This window comes from Balaenoptera musculus, chromosome X (genome assembly GCF_009873245.2).
Source record: "Balaenoptera musculus isolate JJ_BM4_2016_0621 chromosome X, mBalMus1.pri.v3, whole genome shotgun sequence".
NCBI classification, from domain to species: domain Eukaryota; kingdom Metazoa; phylum Chordata; class Mammalia; order Artiodactyla; family Balaenopteridae; genus Balaenoptera; species Balaenoptera musculus.
The window spans coordinates 108,341,294-108,364,778 of record NC_045806.1 but is presented as its reverse complement, the minus strand read 5'-3'; the positions used below and the strand labels follow the sequence as shown (position 1 = coordinate 108,364,778).

General features: G+C 37.9%; 1 protein-coding gene across 5 annotated transcripts in view; it reads left to right on the top strand.

Moving 5' to 3' along the window:
* Positions 1-3,414: 3,414 nt before the first annotated feature.
* Positions 3,415-23,485, top strand: part of SMARCA1 (SWI/SNF related, matrix associated, actin dependent regulator of chromatin, subfamily a, member 1) — a 68,545-nt gene continuing 48,474 nt past the window's right edge. For all 5 annotated transcript variants that reach the window (XM_036840540.1, XM_036840539.1, XM_036840542.1 and 2 more), the window contains exons 1-9: positions 3,415-3,710; positions 8,241-8,327; positions 10,361-10,527; positions 10,871-10,971; positions 11,079-11,179; positions 13,758-13,937; positions 17,589-17,744; positions 18,891-19,022; positions 19,990-20,058. In XM_036840540.1, the coding sequence (XP_036696435.1) occupies positions 3,537-3,710; positions 8,241-8,327; positions 10,361-10,527; positions 10,871-10,971; positions 11,079-11,179; positions 13,758-13,937; positions 17,589-17,744; positions 18,891-19,022; positions 19,990-20,058 (1,167 nt within the window). In that variant the 5' untranslated portion in view covers positions 3,415-3,536. The remainder of the gene's footprint in view (positions 3,711-8,240; positions 8,328-10,360; positions 10,528-10,870; positions 10,972-11,078; positions 11,180-13,757; positions 13,938-17,588; positions 17,745-18,890; positions 19,023-19,989; positions 20,059-23,485) is intronic.

Below are 23,485 nucleotides of genomic sequence, written 5' to 3'. Positions count from 1 at the left end.
AGTGGGTACTCAAGAAATGGTAGACATATACTAGCTATTACCATCCCATCACCTTTTCCTTAACATACAGAGGATCGAGGAAACAGCACATTTTCAAAAATGTCACTATTGGGACTTCCCTGGTGGTGCAGTGGTTAAGAATCCGCCTGCCAATGCAGGGGACATGGATTCGAGCCCTGGTCCAGGAAGATCCCACATGTCATGGAGCAACTAAGCCCGTGAGCCACAACTACTGAAGCCCATGCGCCTAGAGCCGGTGCTCTGCAACAAGAGAAGCCACCGCAATGAGAAGTACGGGCACCACAACAAAGAGTAGCCCCCGCTTGCCGCAACTAGAGAAAGCCCGTGTGCAGCAACGAAGACCCAATGCAGCCAAAAATAAATAAATAAAATAAATTTGTTAAAAAAAATTCTAAAACCAAAGTGTGCATGCATCACAAAATTTGTTTAAAAAAATGCCACTATCATAAATGCCTTTGACAAGAATGGTGAAGAAGCTCACTGATATGAACAGAATGGTCACTAGAGTGGTAAGCAAGATACTGTCACCAGAATCCTTTGTACCAGCTTCTGAAGAACACTGATCAGTGGGATCACAATGTGGTTTTTTGTCGTACTGTGGTTTCAGTGATAAATTTCAGATACTGGATAGAGAAGGAACGCCCTTGACCTTGCCTTTATGAACGCCCTTGACCTTGCCTTTATGAACTTTATAAAAGTATTTAATACCACCACTGGACATGCATTCTGGTATCTACTAAACAAGTTTGGCTATGTGAAAATGACTATTGGATAACTTCTACAATATTCACAATCTGCCAAATGGACGTATTGTCCTGTCCTATAGACTAGGATTTGTTTTGAGGTTCCCAAATATGACCCCATGGTTCTCTATAAAAAAAAATTTGCTTTGTTCTCCAACCTCAACGTTGCAGAGCAATTCAAGACCATTTCAAATGAAGAGACATAATTCGGGAAAGTAGTAGCAGACAGGGCAAGGTGTTGAGTAGGATCAGAAATGAGGTGACTCTTGCAGAACAAAGTCTACAGATCATGAATTTTAGGCAGATTTGCAAATAAGGATAGCACATGCTCTGTAAATAGCAGTTGTTGCCACAAGCCAAAGGGCAATATTTACATGAATCCAGTGGCAAGGTCTATGGACCAAGCATTGACCTTTCCAGCCAAACTTATACTTGGTAGCACTTTCAGCCGCATCATCTTGAAAAGGAAGATATGTTATATACATACAAGAAAAATTGCCAATGTATCCCCCAAATTAATTTCTAAATTCTTTTTTTGGAACTTGGAACACATGTTCCCACAGAAAAGGTGTTATGAAAGGATGTGAGTTTCCCAGATTTCCTCACAAAAGTGCATTTAGCCCATGATGTAACTGAAATACCACACATTGGCAATGAGAAATACAATAGGATAAAGTACCCTTGCAGGCAGGAACACATCAATACACAACGAATATTTCTTGAGTCTTTCTCCTTTGAAGCCCCAGGCAACGAAAGGGGACTTCTATCCTCCCATAGCTGCAGTTTGGTAATAAAGAACTCTTCCACTGCCCTCATCTGGAAGGGTCCTTCTCAAGTCAGGTGAATGCATGCATTGCAGCATCCTTCTCTTTCAGCGCTTCTTGAACTTTCCCACCAGACAACTCTGAATGACTGAGGAGACTGAACAGTTAGTGGGGAAGGGGTAGGATATCCAACTGGAAGTCTCAAGCTTTTATTTGGAGATACTTCAAACTCTGCAGTTCATTCCTTAATACATCTACACATTTTAATTTAAAAAAAATCGTGTTTCAAATGACCTGTTAAGTGACTTAATTCCATTCCACTTTTGGACTAAAGTTGACGCTTCAGAAATATGAACTATTTTTAATACTGAGACTCCGTATACCTGTTGGATAGTACACATGTGTACTTCAGGGTGAGAAACGTGGGCACTGGGGGCAAAATCTAAAGTAAATGCGAAAAATATAATGAAAGTAAAATCAGAGCAAAGCTAGAACCACCAGCCTCTCCTTTCCTCTCAGTGGCACACTCCTTCAATCTCCTGTCTTGCTCTTTGCCTCTTTTTCTCTGTTCAAAACCAGTCCCTGGACAGGATCTCACACTCATTCACACTAAGGTGTAAATGATCAAAAACAGCTAAAATCTCACAAGGTTTTTGCACATTAAGGAGTCACAGCTTTAAAACAAAAGGGAATTTAGGGTATTATCCCCAGGAAAAAGGGATATATTTGGGGGGCAATTGTGTGCCTTCCTGCTCTTTGCAGAAACCACACTTGATTTCAGATTGGGAATTTAGGAAGCTGTGTTAAGGGAAATTAATCATGATTTCTTTCCACTTTGGAAAATACTTGCTTCATTTTGGAAATCGTAGGTTTTGTGATTGTTGTTTGGTATACTGTGTTTTATATGTTTTGCTATCTTTTGTCCCTATTGACTGAAGTTTTAAGACTAAGATGTAAATCTTCCCGTTATTGATCAAAATAACTGGTGGGAAGAAATAGAAACAATAATATTTAATAACTGACATTTGCATACCCTTTACAAAGTGCTTTTATATCCGTGATCATGCATATTATTGGTGTTGAATTACTACTAAATAACAACGGGGATACGAATAAAACACACAAAAAATCACAATAACTCAACCCAATTATTAGTATTAGGCACCTACCATGAGTTGCCCGAGGTTCTGTGGGGACCTTGACCTTGCCCCCCAAGACTTTTAAAATTCAGTGGTAAAGGCAAAAGAAGGGCTCCTGCACGTTGGCCATGTGAGAGGTATCAGACTTGAAAACAGAGCGAATATACGTAAAACCCGGGTCACGCTTTGCCTTGTAAGTGAATGTTTGCAGCTGCAATCTAGAGATTGAAGGAGTGCTTGTCCTTCTGCAGAATTCACGAAGGTGGGAAGAGCACCACCAGTCCCCCTTTGGGGACCTGGGAAAGGGAAGTCCCCAGAGGGGTTCTGGGCTTTACAAATGGTGAGACAGACCTTCTACAGTACAGTTATAAGCAGAGGAAAAGTTCTTTGTGCAAGAAGGGGAGAGCGCCCCGAGGTACAAAGAGCAGATTTAAGGGGAAGAGGATTCTTTCTGCACACATCTGCGAGGGGAGCTGAGGCTGACTGCTGGGGGCGTGTGGGGAAGGAGATTTTTAGGGGGCTGCGGGCTGTGGGTTCCCGCCTGCACCCCTGTCCGCGCCCCACGCTCAGGCAACAGTTGGTCGTGCGGTGCCGGCCCGGGCTCCGGGTGGGGAGGGGGAGTCTCGCGATCGTTGGGGGGGGGGTGGAGGAAGGGGGGAGGGTGACGGGGGGAGGCCATGACGTAGGGTGGGTGGACGGAAGTGGGGCAGGGTTGAGGGTTATTTAAAGAAGGGGGGCCCGAGTGAAGGGGTTGGAAGCCAGTGATTCCCCACCCTTGCTCCATCTAGCTCTTTCCAGTGCAGCCACTGCCGCCGCCCAGGAGCCCTCGTCCCCTTGCTCGTCCCCCTCCTCGTTCCCGCTCCAACGCCATGGAGCCGGACACCGCCGCAGTGGCAGCCACCGTGGCAGCCTCTGATGCGACCGCCACGATTGTGGTCATAGAGGACGAGCAGCCGGGGCCGTCCACCTCTAAGGAGGAGGGAGCGGCCGCCGCGGCCACCGAAGCCACCGTGGCCAAGGAGAAGGGCGAGAAGAAGAAGGAGGTAAATAGGAAGGGGGTGTGTGTGCGGTGGACAAATCCTGCGCCGGGCCCCTCCGAGGGGCCCAGACCCTGACCTTTGGGCGCCGACAGGTACCGCGGAGCTCGGCTGGGCTGGGGGCGGCGGGCGCGCGGGGTGGGGGCGGCGGAACAGTCTAGCATTCGCTCCCCTCCCCCTTCCCTTTACGCCTCCTGGAGGCCGGGGGCGGGGCGCGGGCGCGGCGCGGGGCGGCGGGTGCCCGTTATCCCGGGACTTGGGGGCTGGGGAGCCCCTCCACAGCCCCCGGCCCGCCTCGCGTTCCCGGAACTGGGGTAACGGGGTGGGGGATGGGGCCGTGCAGGAAAAAGCCTCCGCCTCTCCCTCTCCTCTCGCTCGCTCCCTCTCCCCCCCCTTCCCGTCGGCCTCTGCCTGGGAAATCTGGGCCCTTCAATCCCACACTGGCGCAAAAGGGGTTTTGCTGGGGGCTTATTTTTTGAAATTTGAATTTCCAGGTGCCGGTGGTTGGAAGGCGGAGGACGATAGGAGAGACTTTTATTTCTTTGATTGGCAATGTCGGCCCCTTGGGTGGCAGGGAAAAAAAAAAATCATCCCTTGTTCGTTTGGTCCCCGCCTGCTGAGTTAGGCGGGGGTGTCACCCCGAGAAAATGAGCTCTCAGCGTTGTACCCCCGCCACCTCCCAGTCCAAACCCCAAACTGAGGCACGGTGGACGCTGGCTTAGGAAAATTTCCAACGTGTGCACCCTCACCCTCTCCTGCCCCGCCCCCGACGGTATAGTGTTTCACTCCAGGGCCACCCAAACGGTCCCCCAATCCGGCCCCAAGCCTTCCAGGCTTCCGCCTCCCTTTCCTAGTGGGCGCTGCTGGCTCCTGGACACACGCAGGTTTTTTTTTAAAATTTTTTTTTTAACTCAGCGTCGCCAGGATGAACTGCTGCTAATGTACATAAGGGGACGGCCCTGACACCTATTAAAGCCAGATCCAGAAAAAATATGTATTATCTCCATAAGGCATATTTCATATGGGCCGAGACGTGCAAATAAAACTATGAAACTCGTTGAAAAAATTGAGATAAAAAAATAGGATGGGGCATAAGGATTTTTGATGTATAATAAAATTGTGGAACGGATCGTTTATGGCTGGATTTTTTTCCGTTTACGAGTAGACATATCGCAATTAAAAAAAACGGTAGGTAATTAAAATTATGCTTTAGAGATCTCCAGTGGCTTTGTCTGGATCATTATATGATACTATACGACCAAATGAAAAGCTATTGAGGGAAATTAACACCTTTCGCCGCGAATTAGAGTAACTTTAAATTCAGCAGTTGCTTCAGTGACATATTTTACTGTTACAAGGTTGACTAAACAGAAAGACAATTGTAGTGCTAAGTGAAAACCATAGAAAACATACGCATATTAGGATCTATGTGGCACTTGGATCGGTAAGACAATATCGATGATTAAAGCTGGGCCAAATACCAAGCATCAATATAAATCAATGTTGGGAAATTCAGGAGTGCGTCTAGGTGCCTTTTATTCCCTAGATTGGGTAAATGTAAGTGCTCCGCCGTCTTTTGTATGGCAGTAAAGGTTGTCGAATTTCCAGGGTGTATAAATTTTTTGAATTGTGAAGAGACTGGGAATCAATAAAAAACCTGTATAATCACTGAGAGTTGATGCATATATATTGCTACAACTCTGTGGCCTGATCAGAAATTGCACTAATAGTATCTCATTTGTCCGCTCAGCGTAGGGAAATGAGGTGCTGCCTGGAAGGAACTTTCTGGATATCTGAAGTTTACTAATTTAGTCACTACATCTTTTTAAATTTTTCCTTAAAAATCTGAATAGTACCAAAACGTCTACTTAAGTGCTTTCATTTGTACCATTGCTTCAAATAAAGTAAATCGGTACCTCCCCCCAATCTAAATATTTACACACTGCCTTGATGCCTTAAATGGTGTCCTAAAAGTGCAGATTAAATACCTTTTTCTCATGTCCGCCAGTTATTGTACTCTGACAGTGATACAAAGGCATTTGAGACCTAGGAGGTTGTTTCCCCTCAATTAAATAACCACCTCCCAGACACTTCGGTATTGTGTTGACTTTTTCATAATTTTTCAGTCTCCTTCATCAATTGTCAGGCTAACTATCACTTTTTAGACACTTCATCTACTTTCATCAGAAAGAATGGGTTTATGATAAAGGACATGGATGTAACAAAACCTTTCATTTAAAACAATTGTAAAATACAAAAAGACAAGGGATCCAGCGGAGAGAGGGAGATAACCTGGACACCAAGCAGAAGGGCTGTTACTGCAATGGAAATTAAGTTTTAGTCCTGGGCTTCTGCCATCCTTTCTTGCTGTTGACAGTGTGCCTTCTTCTAGTGGTCGTTCCCAAGTCATTTGCTGCTGCTTTTATTCTCTGTAGAATGGGAAGCCAGATTATCAAACTTGCTGGAACTGCGTATCAAATAAAAGAAAGTAGGCTGTGAATGAGAGCATTTTCGTGATGCATAAAGTAGATGAGAGTGGATTATCTTGTGACATTTAGCTACAGAAGGGTATTTTTGCTTACCTTCTGGTTCTTGAACTTCCTTGGTTTAAGTGACAGTTGGATAACCTAACGCTGTGAAAATTAGAGTTGGTATTTTTGGTAATGAAAATGTCAAGAAAAAGGTCATGGTCTTTAAGACAGGGCATCTTGGTGACCTTGTGCTGCATTCTCATGGCATCTAGACTACCAGATGATAAAATCCATAAGGAATTCATTAGAATATCTTAGTCACCTTTTACCTTTTCTTGTATGAGAGGGTTTATTTGTGAAAACATATACAGACACAAATGGAAAGGTTTAGAAGGTAGGTATTTTAAAATTTGTTGTGGAAGATAGTGCCAATTAAGTAATTACCTACAGCTTTTAATGGCAATGCTCAAGGTTAGGAATTTTAATTAGCATATAATTAACATTTTATGGTATTCTACCACAAGGTAAGCAAAAAAGTAAAATGTTCTTCTAATGTTAAAGCTTTAATTTTCTATAAGTGAAATTTGTATCCCACATTATTAGATATGTACTTGTGTATATGAGGGAAAGTAATTTTGAAACTTGAAAACTAGATTTCATTTAGCTTTTCAGGGAATGATAAAGGTGTGGATTTTGTTATCCAGTTTTCCTTGTTGCTTTGAAAATAAAATAGGGTTTCTAGTATATGTGACAGTTTGGAAGTGTGGTATTGAGGGCATTTTAGTAGCTTCTATTCTCATCCATCCAGAATTACATTCAAAACATCCCACATACATACATATGAGATGCTGTAAATCAAGATGGCTGTTATTTGGGCTAAGAATAACTGAACAATATCTGATCAGTGCTCCAAAGGAGAACCCTGACCAGGGTCAGATTCCATAATCTTAGTCTGGATTTCCTCAAAATAGAAATTTTAGTAAATGTTAGAAAACATTTATTAACTACTGGAGCCATGTTTTTCTTATGTTTAAGTTCACATTCTTCTGTTGATTTTATGACCTAAGTTTTCAGGAACAGGCTGTCAAAAGCCATGCTCAAATGGACATAATTTCTTTAGTTTTCACAAACAGATTTGTGTTTTGACTTTGCAGTCTGTGTTAAAACTGCAATACTCTCCACTTTGGTACTAATGGGTAGATTTGTGTTTTTATTATTTTATTTCTTGATTTCTTACAGGGAAGGAGGTGTATTCTACATATCTATTTATATTTACAAGTACTAGCTTTGTCTTTATAAAGGATAGGATGTATGAGATAACCCCCTAGATAATTTCAGTATTTTAAGGTAGCTGATTTATATTACTTTTCACTAAATTACAATTTTTTAAAATATCAAAGGTTAATAGTTAATAGCCCTGAGAAAATGCTTCTACAAAATATTCGTGTTTATAAATAGTTTTGAAAGGTTTTCTTTCCAGTAGGAGAAAATTAACATAAACCAAAAGTTTGAAACTGTACTATTTCATTATTTTAAATATAAATGATTGCACTGCAGTACATAAAACAGTTTAAATGTTCTAATTAGAATATAAAACAATATTAAAAAATCATATCTTTTCAGGAACAGAAACCACAGTCTTTTCTTCTGAAAGTTTGGCTTGTTACATAAAGAAGTGTTTCTGAGAATTAATATTTACTTTCCTTGAATTCTTTGGTTTGTGGTTGATAATAGTCTAGATTTTAAATCTCCTATTTGGTGGTTATACACTTTCTTACACTTTAAATTAGACAGTAGGTGAAAAGGCTCATTTTCCCACCTTTTGGTTTTTATTTTAATTAATGTTATTTCTCTGGCTTTCACAATTCGGATTTTTTTTTAATTGGACCTCAGGTGCACAGAACTGGATTAATCATAAGCCCTGTTCATGGCATGCTCTCATCATTGGTCCAGGCATGGCCCATGTTGATTTATTTATTTAGTATTTAATTACTTTTTACTTTCTTCAAATGAGAATGTTGACCTTGCTTTGCAATTTGATGATTTATTTTCTTTGAAATTCTAGAAAAACCTTTCTCCATTTCAACTCAAACTTGCTGCTAAAGCTTCTAAATCTGAAAAGGAAATGGATCCAGAATATGAAGAGAAAATGGTAAATATGTTCTTGGCTAGGATAGTGAATACAGTAGTTGATTTGTATAGAGGACATGTGAAAGATTAAAAAATATATGTGTTTATATAATGAATACAGAATCATAGGTTTTAGAATTGAAAAGTAATTTCATATATCATCCACCATAATAGATTTTTGTTGGATAAATGAATCTCCTCATTTTCGGATGAGGAAGTAGAGTATCAGAGAAATGATACGGAATAGTTGGGGCTGGAAGGCACATCTCTTCACTTTTGTTTCACACTCTTTACCCCATAATAGGGTGTTTTATGCTAGAAATATTTTATCCACGAAGTGAAAATGTAAGTGGCAATATCAATATGGCTGAGAGAAAGCAGGTCACAGAACCAGCCTGGTATTTTCTTCTCCCTCTCACCTTGCTCTGGATATGTGAATGAATGCTACACATTATGAAACATGTAATATGGTAATACATTTTCCTGAGGGAAGGCTATTTGCCCAATGTATGAAAATATTACATGCTTAAGCAGTATAACCGTAATTACACCCACCTACGGCTTTGCTCTACATTTAATTATTTAATTTTTAGTCACTAAAACCCATATTTTAGCTTTAATTTAAACTAGACTTTTATGCCCTGGGATCATTCAAAACCAGTGAACTTGGTTAACTGAAAAGAGAAATTAATAGGCAGTTAGAACTGATTTTGTTTTTTGTCAAGGGGTTGTTTTTGAAGTAATATTATAAAAATTAGTAGAGATGAAGTACATTTTTTGGTTGTTCATGGTGATTTTACAGAACTCCATGCCTTAATGTTTAAGGCCACATCTAACGTAGACAGTTAATGTTTTAACAACTCTAAAAACAACATTCCAGTGAGGATAACGTAAAATGGAAAGGTTTTGGCCTCCTTCCAGCTACTGGTCTGAATGTATTTGTCTAATTCTTACATTTATGTTAATGAATTCTTGTAAGATTCTGATGTTATTAATTATGCATCCTTCATTGGTAATCAAATGTTCTCTACCCTGTGGTCAGAAAGTGACTGGGAATTAAAAAATCACCTTCGTTTTTTTCTTTATCTTGATCTTTTAAGATTTTTTTAGTGGAAAAAATGTTTTATTGCATTTATTGGTATAAGCTATATGACCTTTTAAGATTTATTGGGAAACTATATATCGATTTTTCTTTCTTTCTTTCTTTCTTTTTTTAATATCTTTATTGGAGTGTAATTGCTTTACAATGGTGTGTTAGTTTCTGCTTTATAACAAAGTGAATCAGCTATACATATACATACATCCCCATATCTCCTCCCTCTTGCGTCTCCCTCCCACCCTCCCTATCCCACCCCTCTAGGTGGTCACAAAGCACCGAGCTGATCTCCCTGTGCTATGTGACTGCTTCCCACTAGCTCTCTATTTTACATTTGGTCGATTTTTAATTGTTAACATATATCAACTATTTCACTTATATATGTGTGCGTGTATATTTTTTCTCCAAATCCTCACTTTCGGGAGAAACTTTATATACTCTTAGCATAAAACACAATTTTCCAGATCACTATACTTGAAGAGAGAAATGTATTGTACCATGACATTGAAAGTATTTTGAGACAAGATGACACTGTATTCTAAGATTTAAATTGTTTCTAGGTGAAGCTTGAAAATTCTTGGTTGGCTTTCCAAACCATTCAGGATTTGCCTTTTGACCCCAATTCTTTAAGCAGAGTACTTCTTATTGAGGCATTTCTTAAGTCTGTCGGATCACTTGGCTTCTACTCAAACCATCTGAAAATACCATTTTCAAATTCTGCTACTTACTAGCTGTGGGAACTTGGGCAAGTTACTTACCCTCTCTGTGCCTCAGTTTTATCATCAGTAAAATGGGGATAATACTAGTACCTACCTCATAGGTTTATTAAGAGAATTAAATGGGTTAGTATGTTTAAAGTGCTTAGAACATAGTACAAATTAAGTGCAATATAAGTATTTGTTAAATTTTGAATGAACACAAAAGGAAATCATTACTTTTTCTTTTGTCTTGTAAATTAGAAAGCAGATCGAGCAAAGAGATTTGAATTTTTACTGAAGCAGACAGAACTTTTTGCACATTTCATTCAACCTTCAGCACAGAAATCTCCAACATCTCCTCTGAACATGAAATTGGGACGCCCTCGAATAAAGAAAGATGACAAGCAGAGCTTAATTTCTGTTGGAGAGTATGTTGGCATCTGTCTCTCTACTTTCTTCCCTCTCTCCTTCCCTCCCTTCCTCCTGCCCCACTTCTACCTCCCTTCATACTTCCCTTCCTTCTTCACTTATTCAGTGTGATTTTATATTCAAAAAATATGGTTATTGTCAGTTTAAGTATGTTTTGGAGGCAACAATATTTCTTATCTCAGTAGAAGTCAATAAGTAAAAATGTAGGCTGGTTCTACCAACTTCTAAGCAAGACTCTAGATAACCCTTCTTTTTTCATAAAAGATATTAACAGTGTATACTGACTTAATTGACACCTTAGCATTTGGGTTGGATATGAAGGTATTTCTTTTTTCATTTCAGCTACCGTCACAGGCGCACAGAACAAGAAGAAGATGAAGAGCTGCTCTCGGAGAGTCGGAAAACATCTAACGTGTGTGTTAGATTTGAAGTGTCACCTTCATGTAAGTACTTCATCATGTTGGTGTTTTTTGTTTTCAGTTTAGTTTTAGAAAATTTTACTTGGTTGTATTAATGAAATTATGAGAGCCTTGATTTTTTTTTTTTTCAGATGTGAAAGGAGGACCACTGAGAGATTATCAGATTCGAGGACTGAACTGGTTGATCTCTTTGTATGAAAATGGAGTCAATGGTATTTTGGCTGATGAAATGGTAAGGAGTTGGTAGCTAAAACACACATTCTCAGTTATCAGTAATTTTATGTAAATTTGAAATACCTGAGCTGAACTTCCCCCCTGGGGTTTGGAGGCTAATTGTTTTATTTAGTTATAACATAAAAGGCATTTGTGAAGTCTAGAATTGTTTCTTTAAGTAACCTCTAGAACATATACTTTCACAGGCCACAAAATTCTTTTTGAAATTTTCTCAGATGGTATAAAAAAAACCTCCTTGTACTTTTGTTGATGTTTGCACTTTGGCCTCCAGGAAGCTCAGAGCCATAGTGAATACCAAAATGGAGCATCTGTGTAACTTTTAATGGTCTGCCCATTGTGTCCTTTGTGCCTTTTCCTATTCTTTAGCTTTTAGTCTTACTTTCCTTGGCCCCTCTTTATTTCTTTTTGACCATTAATTTATGTTCCATGTTTTCATTGTAGGCTACCTGAAATCCTTTTGGGAATGAGGTGGGGATAGAAACCAAACGCTAAATGAATGAATGTATGCATGAGTGAATGTAAATGCCTCCATGTGTGATCAAACAAAGTGTAAGGAACAAAAAAGTGAAGAGCATTGTTGAGTCTTGACAGTAGAGTGCCAGCTGGGAGTCAGGAAATGAGCTAAGGAATGATGGACATACAGTTATCCCTCCATATCCGAGGGAGATTGGTTCTGTGACTCCCGGGGATACCAAAATCCATGGAAGCTCAAGTCCTTATATGAAATGGCATAGTACAGTTGGGTGCTCTGTATCCGCGGTTCGCCATCCGCGGATTTTGATCTGTGGTTGGTTGAATACCCGGATGTGAAACCTGTGGATTTTGAGGGCAGACTGTGTAAGAAAATGACCAAAGAGAAAAAGTAAGGCCATTTAAGATGCTAATTCATCAGGTCAGAGGAGTATATGAAGACCTGGTTTGGCATTTTAAGACCAAATGAATAAGGTGGGATTTAAGAGAGGGCAGTGATACTCATATATGTTACTCTGGAGCCATATTTGCAATCACATATCCATATTGGCCACATGATTATTGATGCTCTATAGCTTGTAGTGTAGTAGTCAGTCCCGTAGGTACTCATCCCTGGCTAAGCAACTGTTAGGTGTGTGGCAAGTCCTTTAAATCAAAGGTTCTTATATTTAGTATTCTGGGTTGGAAACTACAGTCAGCTCAGACAGGGAGGAGCTTAGTTAATTGGACAACAGAAAGATCAGGATATATCTCAAGCTCCTCTTGACTGCAGCCTGTCTAAAGATCCTTCATATTGAATTTATGCTGACACCAGCTATGTTTTAATTACTAAAAAGGGGAAAGATACTTTGAGTATAGAAAATTTGGAAAAAAATTGAGAAAAAATTAAAAGTAAGTTATAATTTTGTTACCTCGAAATAACCATAGTTAACATTTTGGCATATTTCTTTTTAGTCTTTTTCCTCTGGTTGTATTTATTTTGCATAGTTGAGGTCATATTATATATGATTTGGTATTCTCATTTCTTCACATTCATACATATTTTCCACATAATTAAAACATTTTGGTAAAAATAATTGTTAATTACTGCATAATAATTAATCCTAGGGAGGTTCCATAATTTTATTCATTTCCTCCCTTATTGCTGGTCATATGGATTGGTTGATAGTATATATTATATATATGTATATAGTATATGTTGATTGATATATATGTATATTTTTGATATATAATAATACTGTTATGAGAACCCTTGTAATTTAGTTTTTCTGCACCTCTCAAATTATTTCCATAGGATTTCTAGAAGTGGACTTACTTGGTTAAGGAGTATAAACATTTTAAGATTTTAATGCATAACATCCATAAAACTCATCTCATAAGTGAAATATCAGATAGGATAAATGCTATAAAAATAGCTTTAAGCTTAGGTTTATAAAAGAAATGTATACCTTGTATAGAGATAAAGCCAGAAACTGTTTTGAAAGGTCATACAGCATAGGACATAGTTCCCTTTCCCATAGGTTAGGTAGTGGATTCATGGGTGTTCAGTATATTATTTTTTAAAAAGTCCACTGGACTAGGTGATCTCTAGGGTCCTTTCTGGCTGCAAAGTTCATTTATATTCTGTTCTTTTATGATTCCTTAGGTCTTCAAGGGTGTGAGATGCAAGTATAGAGCTACATGCCCCTTGAAATGCATAGTCTGAATATTTCATGTCTGGGCTGTAATAATGTTGGGGTCAATGGGAAAGAAAGAGCTGTATCTAAGCAGGCTGATAAAGGAAATGTGTCTTTGTGAAATACATGAAATTCCTAATTTTGCAAACTAGTAGAAAAAATAATATAGGTTGCTAGCTCCTTTAGGAGTAAAAGTCTCCTAAATAGAAAATTGCTTTGTTGAGCAACTTTGTAACTGCAAGTTCTTAGCTTCTTTTTGTGCTCAGGGTAAGTATTGAATTGGAATGGTTATTCATTAAAAAACAAAAGTCTTTTAACTTTTCCCTATGTGAGATAGTTGGCAAATATCTTTTGTGAAGTTGCTACTAACAAATGTTTCATTAAATAAAAAATGTTTATGGATTTTTTTTCCTTGTGATGATAATGCAGGGTCTTGGTAAGACTCTACAGACAATTGCTTTGCTTGGTTACCTGAAACATTACCGAAACATTCCTGGACCTCACATGGTTTTAGTTCCAAAGTCGACTTTACACAACTGGATGAATGAATTTAAGCGATGGGTCCCATCTCTTCGTGTTATTTGTTTCGTTGGAGACAAGGATGCGAGAGTAAGTGAGAAACAGGTTTAAAAAGGCAATCAAGGATAACATCATTTCTGGGGTTAAGTTTTATTGCTATAAAAGACATTCGAGTTGACTGCTACTACTAGATATCACTTAAGTTGTGCTTACTCTTTGTTAGGCTCTTTTGTAAGTTCGTTTTATGTATTAATTAAGCTAATTCTCACAACACTCCTGTGAGGTAGATGTGTTACCTATTCATAACAGAAAATCCATTATTATGCTTATTGGCATTTACTTTTAACTAGCTCATTAACCTAAGCATTTTGAATTGCACTTTTAAGTGATTCTTTATTTAAAAAAATCTTACTTTATTGACAGTATATCTTATCAGCGATTCTATCGTTTGTGCTGTTTTGATGCCAAAAATGTATCAATTTGCATTTCAATTTTTTTGTTTAAATTTTTTACTTTTGACTTTGACTTGTTTACATGCACACATGCACACACACATGAATGGAACTTTTTCTCTTTGTACAGAGAGCCTTGTGTTTTGTGTTTATGCATAGACAGAGCTTTCAGTTTTGATCTTTGAATAGAAAAATACATGTGTGCATACATTCTTAGATAATATCAGAAATTCTGTGCTCTTCTTTAAAGTAGCTATTTGTCAATCTAGTAGGCTACAATTATTTTAGGACTGTTGAATTAATCTAAAAATAATGAATTATGCAAAAATACCAAAATGAATAATCAGCTTAGAAAGCATATTATTAAACTTGGTCTTTATTTTGCCTCCAGAGAACATAGTTTAGAGTAAAGATTTATTCTATTTTACATATTTAGATAGGTTATCAAAAGATATCCTCGGAAGAATGGTAGCATAATGAATTATGTGATTTTATTCTTATCATTTTGCTTGAAGAAAAATTACTTAAAGTTATTTAAATTTAACTTATAAATAATTTAAATATTGAAATACTGAGCTCATAAATATAGAATTACAGGCTTGATTCTTCCTTATGCCTAATATTTCGCAGTAGCAAATTAGTCACTTAGAAATCTTTCTGATTGCTGCTATTATATAATGTAATACCATTTCTTATAAAATTTTGTATTTCTAAAGTATTGATTTGTTTTGCTGAAGTTATTCGTTTTATTTATTTATTTATTTATTTATTTATGTATGTATTTATTTCTTTTTGGCTGCGTTGGGTCTTCGTTGCTGTGTGCAGGCTTCCTCTAGTTTCAGCGAGCAGGGCTGCTCTTTGTTGCAGTGCAGGGGCTTCTCATTGCGGTGGCTTCTCTTGCTGCGGAGCACGGGCTCTAGGCGCGCGGACTTCAGTAGCTGTGGCTCGCAGGCTCTAGAGCACAGGCTCAGTAGTTGTAGCGCATGGGCTTAGTTGCTCTGCGGCATGTGGGATCTTCCCAGACCAGGGCTCGAACCCATGCCCCCTGCACTGGCAGGCAGATTCTTAACCACTGCGCCACCAGGGAAGTCCCTGAAATTATTCTTGAAGGTCATAGATATTGAGAAATATCTAGGCTTGTGTTGTCATCATGTCTCAGTAAAAATGTATGTCAGTGGTTTTCGACTATATTAGTGGAATCCAAGGGTTTCATGAAGTGTCTCTGGGAGTTTTCAAGAAAGGGTGGATGTATTTAATTGGTGACTGCCCTATCTCTACCCCATGGGAGGTTGAAATTCTTCTAGACACTTCAAAAACTTCTTAATCATGAAAACTAACCTTCAAAGTCAATGTCTTGCAAATTTCCACTCATTAATGGGTTGGGGTTCAGTTTAGTGGGTGGTGACAACAAGTTTTTAAAACATTGAGATAGAACAGAGTAGAAAGTAGCATTGAGGATATGTATTGCTTCTTTCTATATACACGCCCTCAAACATGTATGTGCATACTGGATTGCGACCTAAAATAAAATTTTACTGTGGGCCATGGTCAAAGAGTTTGAGAACCAGTAATTGTTAATTACATAAATAATTAATGTGCCATATGCAACACTTAAAGATTGATGTCGTTATGTGTAGAGAAAATCCAGATCATTATTTATAGACAGATTTGAACCTTTGTACCACATAGGATAGATATATTGGATCTTTCTATTTTCCTGGCCTTCTGTAAACACTTTATGAGGTCAGTATTTTGGTAATAAAGTATTTGATGTAGGCTACAGTAGGTATTTAATTGAGGTAGGAAATTATTAGAGAAAATCCTGATCCTGTTTGAAGCTAATGTAGTCCTGAAGTATTTAGAGGTATGATTCCTAACCATAGTTTTTGACCCCTTCCTTTCACACTCCAGAGGCATCAAAGGTCATGGACATGGAAACAGGAGATCTGGTTTTAATTCTGTCTTTGCTACTGACTGTGATGTTGAATGAATCTCAAAGGGCCTTAATTTTTGTCACCTATAATATGAGAGCTTTTGGATTATGTGATCTTTAATATTCTGTCAAGGTATTTAACTCTGAAACTATCAAGTAGTTACACAAATTTCAAAGAAGAGCTAATTTAAATTAAAATATGTGTATGTTCTATGAAACTGTACGAGGAACCATTAAACTGAGTATTTCACAAAATCAAATAAGGGTAAGGTATATGCAGGACTAAATAGGGTCTGGCACCCTGGTTCTTTTTATTTTGCCTCTAACTCCCTAATGTCTTAATTAACTTTTTGAATACCACTTCCCAGGGAGCAGCTGAGATCTACAAAGGCCTTTTATCTGTCCTCTACTTCAGTCCAGGCAATTCTTTTATACATAGTGGGCACTCATTGAATATTTGTTGAAAGAGTCCCTGGCGTGTTTGATGCATAACTGAATTTATGAAATAATGACTTTGCAGTGAACAGTCAATTTTGTTTATGCACTGTACTTTCAGATTTACAGTACTAACCAGTCCCTTCTCAATGTAGATTTTGCTGCTCCCTGTTAACCTTTGTGGTTTTATTTTGACCCGTAATAAAAAATAATCTGGAATTCAGTTAATACAAGTTAAAAATGCTTTCAATCAACTTGGCTACCACATTGGCCACTGCCTATGAAGATTTAAAAATAGTTTTAAATAATCTCACTGTTTTAAATAGACTCATGTACTAGATAAAGCAAGTCCCCTTTATAAAATCACATTTGTAGCCTCATAACATCAGGAATTTCACAAAAACATTAGTGGGCTTTCATGACCCCTTAACAAAATTTATGACTCATCCCTGCTAGAAAGTGAAGGAGACATACAAGAGATCTCAAAAGTTTGGAATCACTCATGTATGTTGAGCTTTTTCCATTTATCGAAATGCTATCATGTTGGTAATGCTGGGATCTTGGTAAGAGTATGGTATTCAGAAAGTAGTTCCTTTGCCCATGTCCTTTTGATCCTTTGTGGTATGAAGAGAGAGCCTAGTAATTGTCATCTTCTGGTGATATGAACTTCTCCGGTTCATCGAATATGCTGTACTCGTTTAAATGGAAGCCTTTGCTTCTCTTTTGTTGATGAAAAATATTAGCATGTCATACAGATAATTGACTACAAAAGTATCTTTGGGCCTCAGATTTCCTATCTCTAAAATGGATAAGACCGAATGATTCCAAGGGTCTCTTAGAATTCTTAATAGTCTGTTGATGCTTTAATTCTGTGACATCTTGTCAACATATTCTAATATAAGGAACTTTATTTTGCATCAGGCTGCTTTTATTCGTGATGAAATGATGCCAGGAGAGTGGGATGTTTGTGTTACTTCTTATGAGATGGTAATTAAAGAAAAATCTGTATTCAAAAAGTTTCACTGGCGATACCTAGTCATCGATGAGGCTCACAGAATAAAGAATGAAAAATCTAAGGTAAGCTAGTTCTCAACATCTTTATTAAAGTTTTCTTTTAACTACCATTTCTGTTTGTTTACTTCTCTGTATTCAGAATTTAAAAAGTGATAGAAGATTGTGATTTTATTCACAGAATGTGAATGAAAATCAGTTTTTAAAATGATTTTGAAGTTTAAATGATTGAATATAAGACAAAGGAAAATTGAGCCCAGTTTTTATGTAAAGAAAATTAGGTGTTCATTTGCTATAACTGTTGCAGCCTAAGTAACTCTGTTATGCTACAGTATTTTAATATTTTGGCAATATTTGGTGTATAAATGTCATTTGCATTGGTTTATTTTTTGAGGAGCTACCTTACGTGTATTCATATGGATTAGAAAAAATCATTTCCTAGAATTATCTGACTTGTGTGAATTAGAGTGTGGTGTTAACATTGAAAAATACCAACATTTCTTGCCATTCAACTCCATCAACAGTAGGAAAAGCGTCAATTATTATGATGAACCTCTCTTTGGATCACTGGGCTGCTTTGGGAGAACCAGGGACACAACTGAAGCAAAATCACCAGGTGGTGCTTTTCAAATTAGAGTTAATACCCGATAAGAGGACGCATGTTAGAGAATAATTGTTAATTTAAGAGCACTATAAAAATGTGCATTTTATTGATAAGATTACTGTTCTTTTATACTTTTTGTGCTTTAGTTTTTGTGGTTTTATATTTAGAAAGTTAATATAAGATATTCGGGGAAAATGGGCTCAAGTGTGGTGCTTAAAAATTGTGACCAGGCCAAGTTAGAAGTTGGCTAGGCATGGTGGATGAACATGATTGGCAGGGAGAAGGCGATACTGTTGTATAAAGTGACTAGCCTGAATTCCATAGAGTTCTGACTGTTTCTGTGGACCCAAAGTGGAAAAAATACATTTTTTAAAGTGGGGGAACGGTCTCAGGTGTGACTGTGATCTGCATTCTTGTAAGTGTAGAAATGCCTAGAATATTTTGTTCAGTTGTGCTTCACTGTGGCAATGTCACCTGAACCAGGATATTTTGCCACAGAAAATTAATTTTCAAGTTTTATTTTATTCAAAAAATGTATTGGGTTGGATGAAGAACTGATGAACATTCTAATAAATAAAACAATGTTGACATAACTATTCTTTTTCTAGCTTTCAGAGATTGTTCGTGAGTTCAAGTCAACTAACCGCTTGCTCCTAACTGGAACACCTTTGCAGAATAACCTGCATGAACTCTGGGCACTACTCAACTTTTTATTGCCTGATGTCTTTAATTCTGCAGATGTAAGTTTGTCATATGTTTTAAGTGTAATTTTCTTGTGTTCACAGACATCTGTTTTCAAAGCATAGAATGTAGATTGAAATTGATAGTTCTTTTTCACTTGTAATTCTTTATTTGTGTTTTGATTTTCTCAGAAAGGTGCTCTTAACTAGAAATTTTTTCAAACAGGGATATTTAGAGAAATAATGTTTCTTTTCTTTGAGATTATCCTGCCTGTTAAACTTTGCCTATATAATAACATGGCTACCACAACTTATGACATAAGGTAGACTGAGTTCAGAATAGTGCTTTCTAAATTTTCTTTTAATTAAATTGGAAGGGTTTTCTGCATACTAGTTTGGCAGGTGGAGTCATTGAAATAATCTTTAATTATTGCAGGTATTAACATTTGGTGAGTACTAAAGAGTTTATAATATGTGATGTGAAAAGCAACATATTTTGTAAATGTATGATTTATACTGTTTTTATCATTAACACAAGGTTATGCTAGTGCAGCAAACAGAATTGAATGATTTAAGGAGTTTGGAGCTTGATTTTCCTCATTACTGATATTAATTGATAATAAAAAGTACCAAGTTCAGCTATCTATTGGTTTGTATACCTTATCTTGCTTTTGTTCATTTTTACTGTTTGATTAACATTTTCATTAGCATGTTTTCGATTTTTTATTCTTATTCCTACTCCTTTTAACTGGATATAATGTTACTATGGTATGGGGAAGCCTAATAAAAGCTTTTTAAGGAAAAACTGCTGATGGAGTGCCTCTATAATGCGGTTCAAATTTTGTTAACTGCTCCAGTATTTTATCTGTTTTCAAAGTAAATAATATTGGCCATCACAGTTAACATATTTTTGACAGTGCTTTTAAAATGAATTATTGCTATATGAGTTGTATAAGAATTTATAGAATACTGAATTTATTAAAAAAAACAACTGTGCACTTACTGCAGAATTTTCACCCCTCCACAGGACTTTGATTCTTGGTTTGACACTAAAAATTGCCTTGGTGATCAAAAACTTGTGGAAAGACTTCACGCAGTAAGTAATAGCAGACAGGAAAATTTAGTAATTATATATATATAACTGAGTCAGAAAACAAGCTGCTATAGAATCTGTTTGAACTTGTGGATTTGCTTCTGGGCTCAGTCTCAGTGTTTTTCCCTCTCAACTTTTTTAATAGCCTCTTTGGGAGGCAAACTCCTACTATATCCTCAGCTTCTCTATGGAACAGCTCTTTTGCTTTGGCTCTCTCCCCTGGATAATGTGCTTCTCTCCCATAGAGGCTGTTCACTCTCCCGTACCCCACAGTTCCTTGAGATTGCATCAGTATTCTCCTAGTTCCTCAATGCCATTTCAAAACCATTGCTTCTCCACTGTCATGTGTAAAACTCTTCCTTTGAGGCTCAAGTTATCTTGCAAGTCCATCCTCCGTCCATTCTTTTATCTGTCATCTATTCATTACCAGGTGACCCCCTCACATTCATTGAACACCAGTTTTCCCTTCTTTGTTAACAGCTTCTTGTATCCTTCTCTTTCACTCATATTACTCCATTTGTACCTGTCCTGTTATCTCACAGAGATATCCAGTGCCTGGACCCCTGCTTTACCCCCATCTGTCAGACCATTTCTGTTACATTTTCTGTATCCAGCAATGAGCCCATTTTCTATCACTTGAACCACTTTTTTTTTGCCAATATCTCAAACTCCCTTGCTCTCTTGATCTGCCATTTCTGCCCTAAAAGCCCTAAACTGGAATTATGTAACTGTGTCTCTGTCCTATGGGTTTGAATTCTGCTTCTACCACTTACTAGCAGAGTGACCTGCTCTGTACTGGGGCTGCTCAACACTGATAAAGAAGATTACACCCACTGTACAGGTTGGAGCCACTACAGTTTCATGTTCCCTAACATAAGCTGGGATTTGATGATGTTGGTGATCCTTCAACATGGCCTTCTTCAGCGTTCTTTCTCATTTCCTAGAACAGCTATTTCAGACTTTCCCCAGTCTCCCCAAGACCTCTAACCCAGGTGTTCCCTGCCCTCCTCCTTTCTCAGCAAGTACCAAGTACCATCATTCCTTTCTCAAAGAGAAAATAGAAGACATTAGGTAGGAACTCCTTCAAGGATATCCATCTTCCAAGGATATCTGCATCTGTGTTACCCCTGTTTGAGTGGAAGAGGTCTTCTTTCTCCCAGCAATGGCTAATTGTTCCAATGTGAACCCTGGATCTCATCTTTTCCTGTTTCCTTATGGACTTTTCCCCTTGATTTATCCTTTTTATTGACTGAATTTTCTACCTCTCCTTCCATGTTGGCTCTTTTCCTTCAACATGTAAATATGCTTAATTATCTCCCTTATTAAATCCTAACTCACACTTAGATGCCCCCACCTCACATACACAGAACAGTACTCCCTCAACACTTTGTCCTTCTCGAGCTCTGATTCTGGTTTATTACCTTGATGGCTAAGCTATTTGAAAGTTTAGTTTATCCCCTCTATCTCCACCACCAAATCTCCTATTTGCTCTTTTTTTTTTTTTTTTGGCCACACCATGCGGCATGTGGGATATTAGTTCTCGACCAGTGATCAAACCCCTGCCCCCTGCACTGGCAGCGTGGAGTCTCAACCACTGGACCTCCAGGGAAGTCCCTATTCACTCTTTTTTAAAATATACACCTATAATTTTAATTGGCTTAGTGGAGTTTTGTGAGGAAGTGGGTATAGATGCATTTGCTATTTCTTGTCTGCTGTTTTTAACGAGAGTCTCAATCTCTCTTTACAAATAATACTAAAAAAAAAAACCCATGTATTGTCCACTTCTCCCTCTCTCCCCCTACCCTGGAAAAATGTAAACTTGATGTGGCAGAGACCCTGTCTATTTTCCACCACATTGTGCCCTGTGTGCCTGGTCCAGAGTAACTGCTCATTAAACATTTATTGACTTGAAGCCCCAACAGTCATCATACTTTATGTAAATATTTATTTAGAGTTAAACAGAACAAGTCCAGAAACAAATGACCTTATGTAATAGGGAATTTATTGTAAGAATGCAGAGGAGTAGAAGACAAATCTTCCAAGAATCTTGTAACACAAGTTGTAGTACAGCTGGGCCTCTGATAGCACGAACTTGGTCAACTCTGGGGAATGTTTACTCTGTCTCTGGTGGGTCCTATTCACTCCTGAATCCATTGACCACTAGCTTTTATCCATTAAATACAATTGAAACTTACCTCACAAGTGTTTGTGATTTTTCAGTTACTTAGTTCAGGGTATACCTTTTGGTCAGTGCCCTAGCATCTCTGTAATATTTAGTACCGCTAACCACTCCTGCTTTAAGAGCTTTCTGTTTAGTGTCTGGGGTATGGGATGGATTTTCTCTTACCTCTTTGGCTATTCTTTTCAGTCCCCATCATGGGCTTTTCTTTCTCTGTCCCTGAAAGTTTAGTGTTTTGTAGGGCTTTGTCTTTGTCTTCCTTTTTCATTTGTGCTCTCCCTGGGGGTTCACTCCCATAGTTTCAGCTACCACCTCTATACTTGTAACTCCCAAATTTCTCTCTCCTTGTCTCTCTCCTAAGCTCTAAACTTAGATATCCCACTGCCTTCTGAGTCTTCTGCCTAAATGTCTCACAGGCAGTTGAAACTCTTAAAAATGCCACTTAGACAAATTTAAGAGGCCCAAGCAGGAAACCAGAAGTCTTCTTTTACACTTCCCTTTTCCTTACCTCCCATGGATCTCTAGTAATAATAGCCACAGTTTACTGATGTCTACTGTGGTTAAGCTCTACACATGTACTACCACAAATTGTCACAGCAGCCTTGAAAATAGGTATCTTTATCCCCATTTAAAAATGCTTGGCATACATATATACCATAAATCTATATGTTTTGGATGAATGGATGAGGAAACAGGTTTGGAAAAGTTAAAGAACTTGCCCAGCTCACAACAGCTAATCAGGGACTGAGCTGGATGCAGAATCAGCCTGATCTGGGTTTGATTTCTGCTTCTACCACTTACTAGCAAGGTGACTTTGGTGACGTTACTAAAATTGAAATAATTGCCTTTCCCTCAAAGATTTATTGTAAGGATTTAATACTCTATCAAGTTCATGGCGTAGTATTTGGCACATTGCAGGTCCTCTAGAGATTTTTTTTTTCTTGTGATAGAATTTGCCTTGCAGGTATATACTGATTATTTCATGTTTTTTTCTCTTTTCATTCGTATCTTCCTTAACATTGAACCATTTTTTCCTCATTCATATATTTAACCATTTTTAAATGGCTTGAATTTTTGTTTCACTTTTAGAGACTCTTGGATCCATACTCTGACCTCAGATTTCCTCTCAGGTTTAAAAATATTGTATGACAGCAGATTTTTAAAAAAAGGATATTTTGTACTTTTTCAATAGTCAATAATCTTATTGTCTTAATTTTTAATGTCTTTTCTGCCATCAAATCATGAATATCT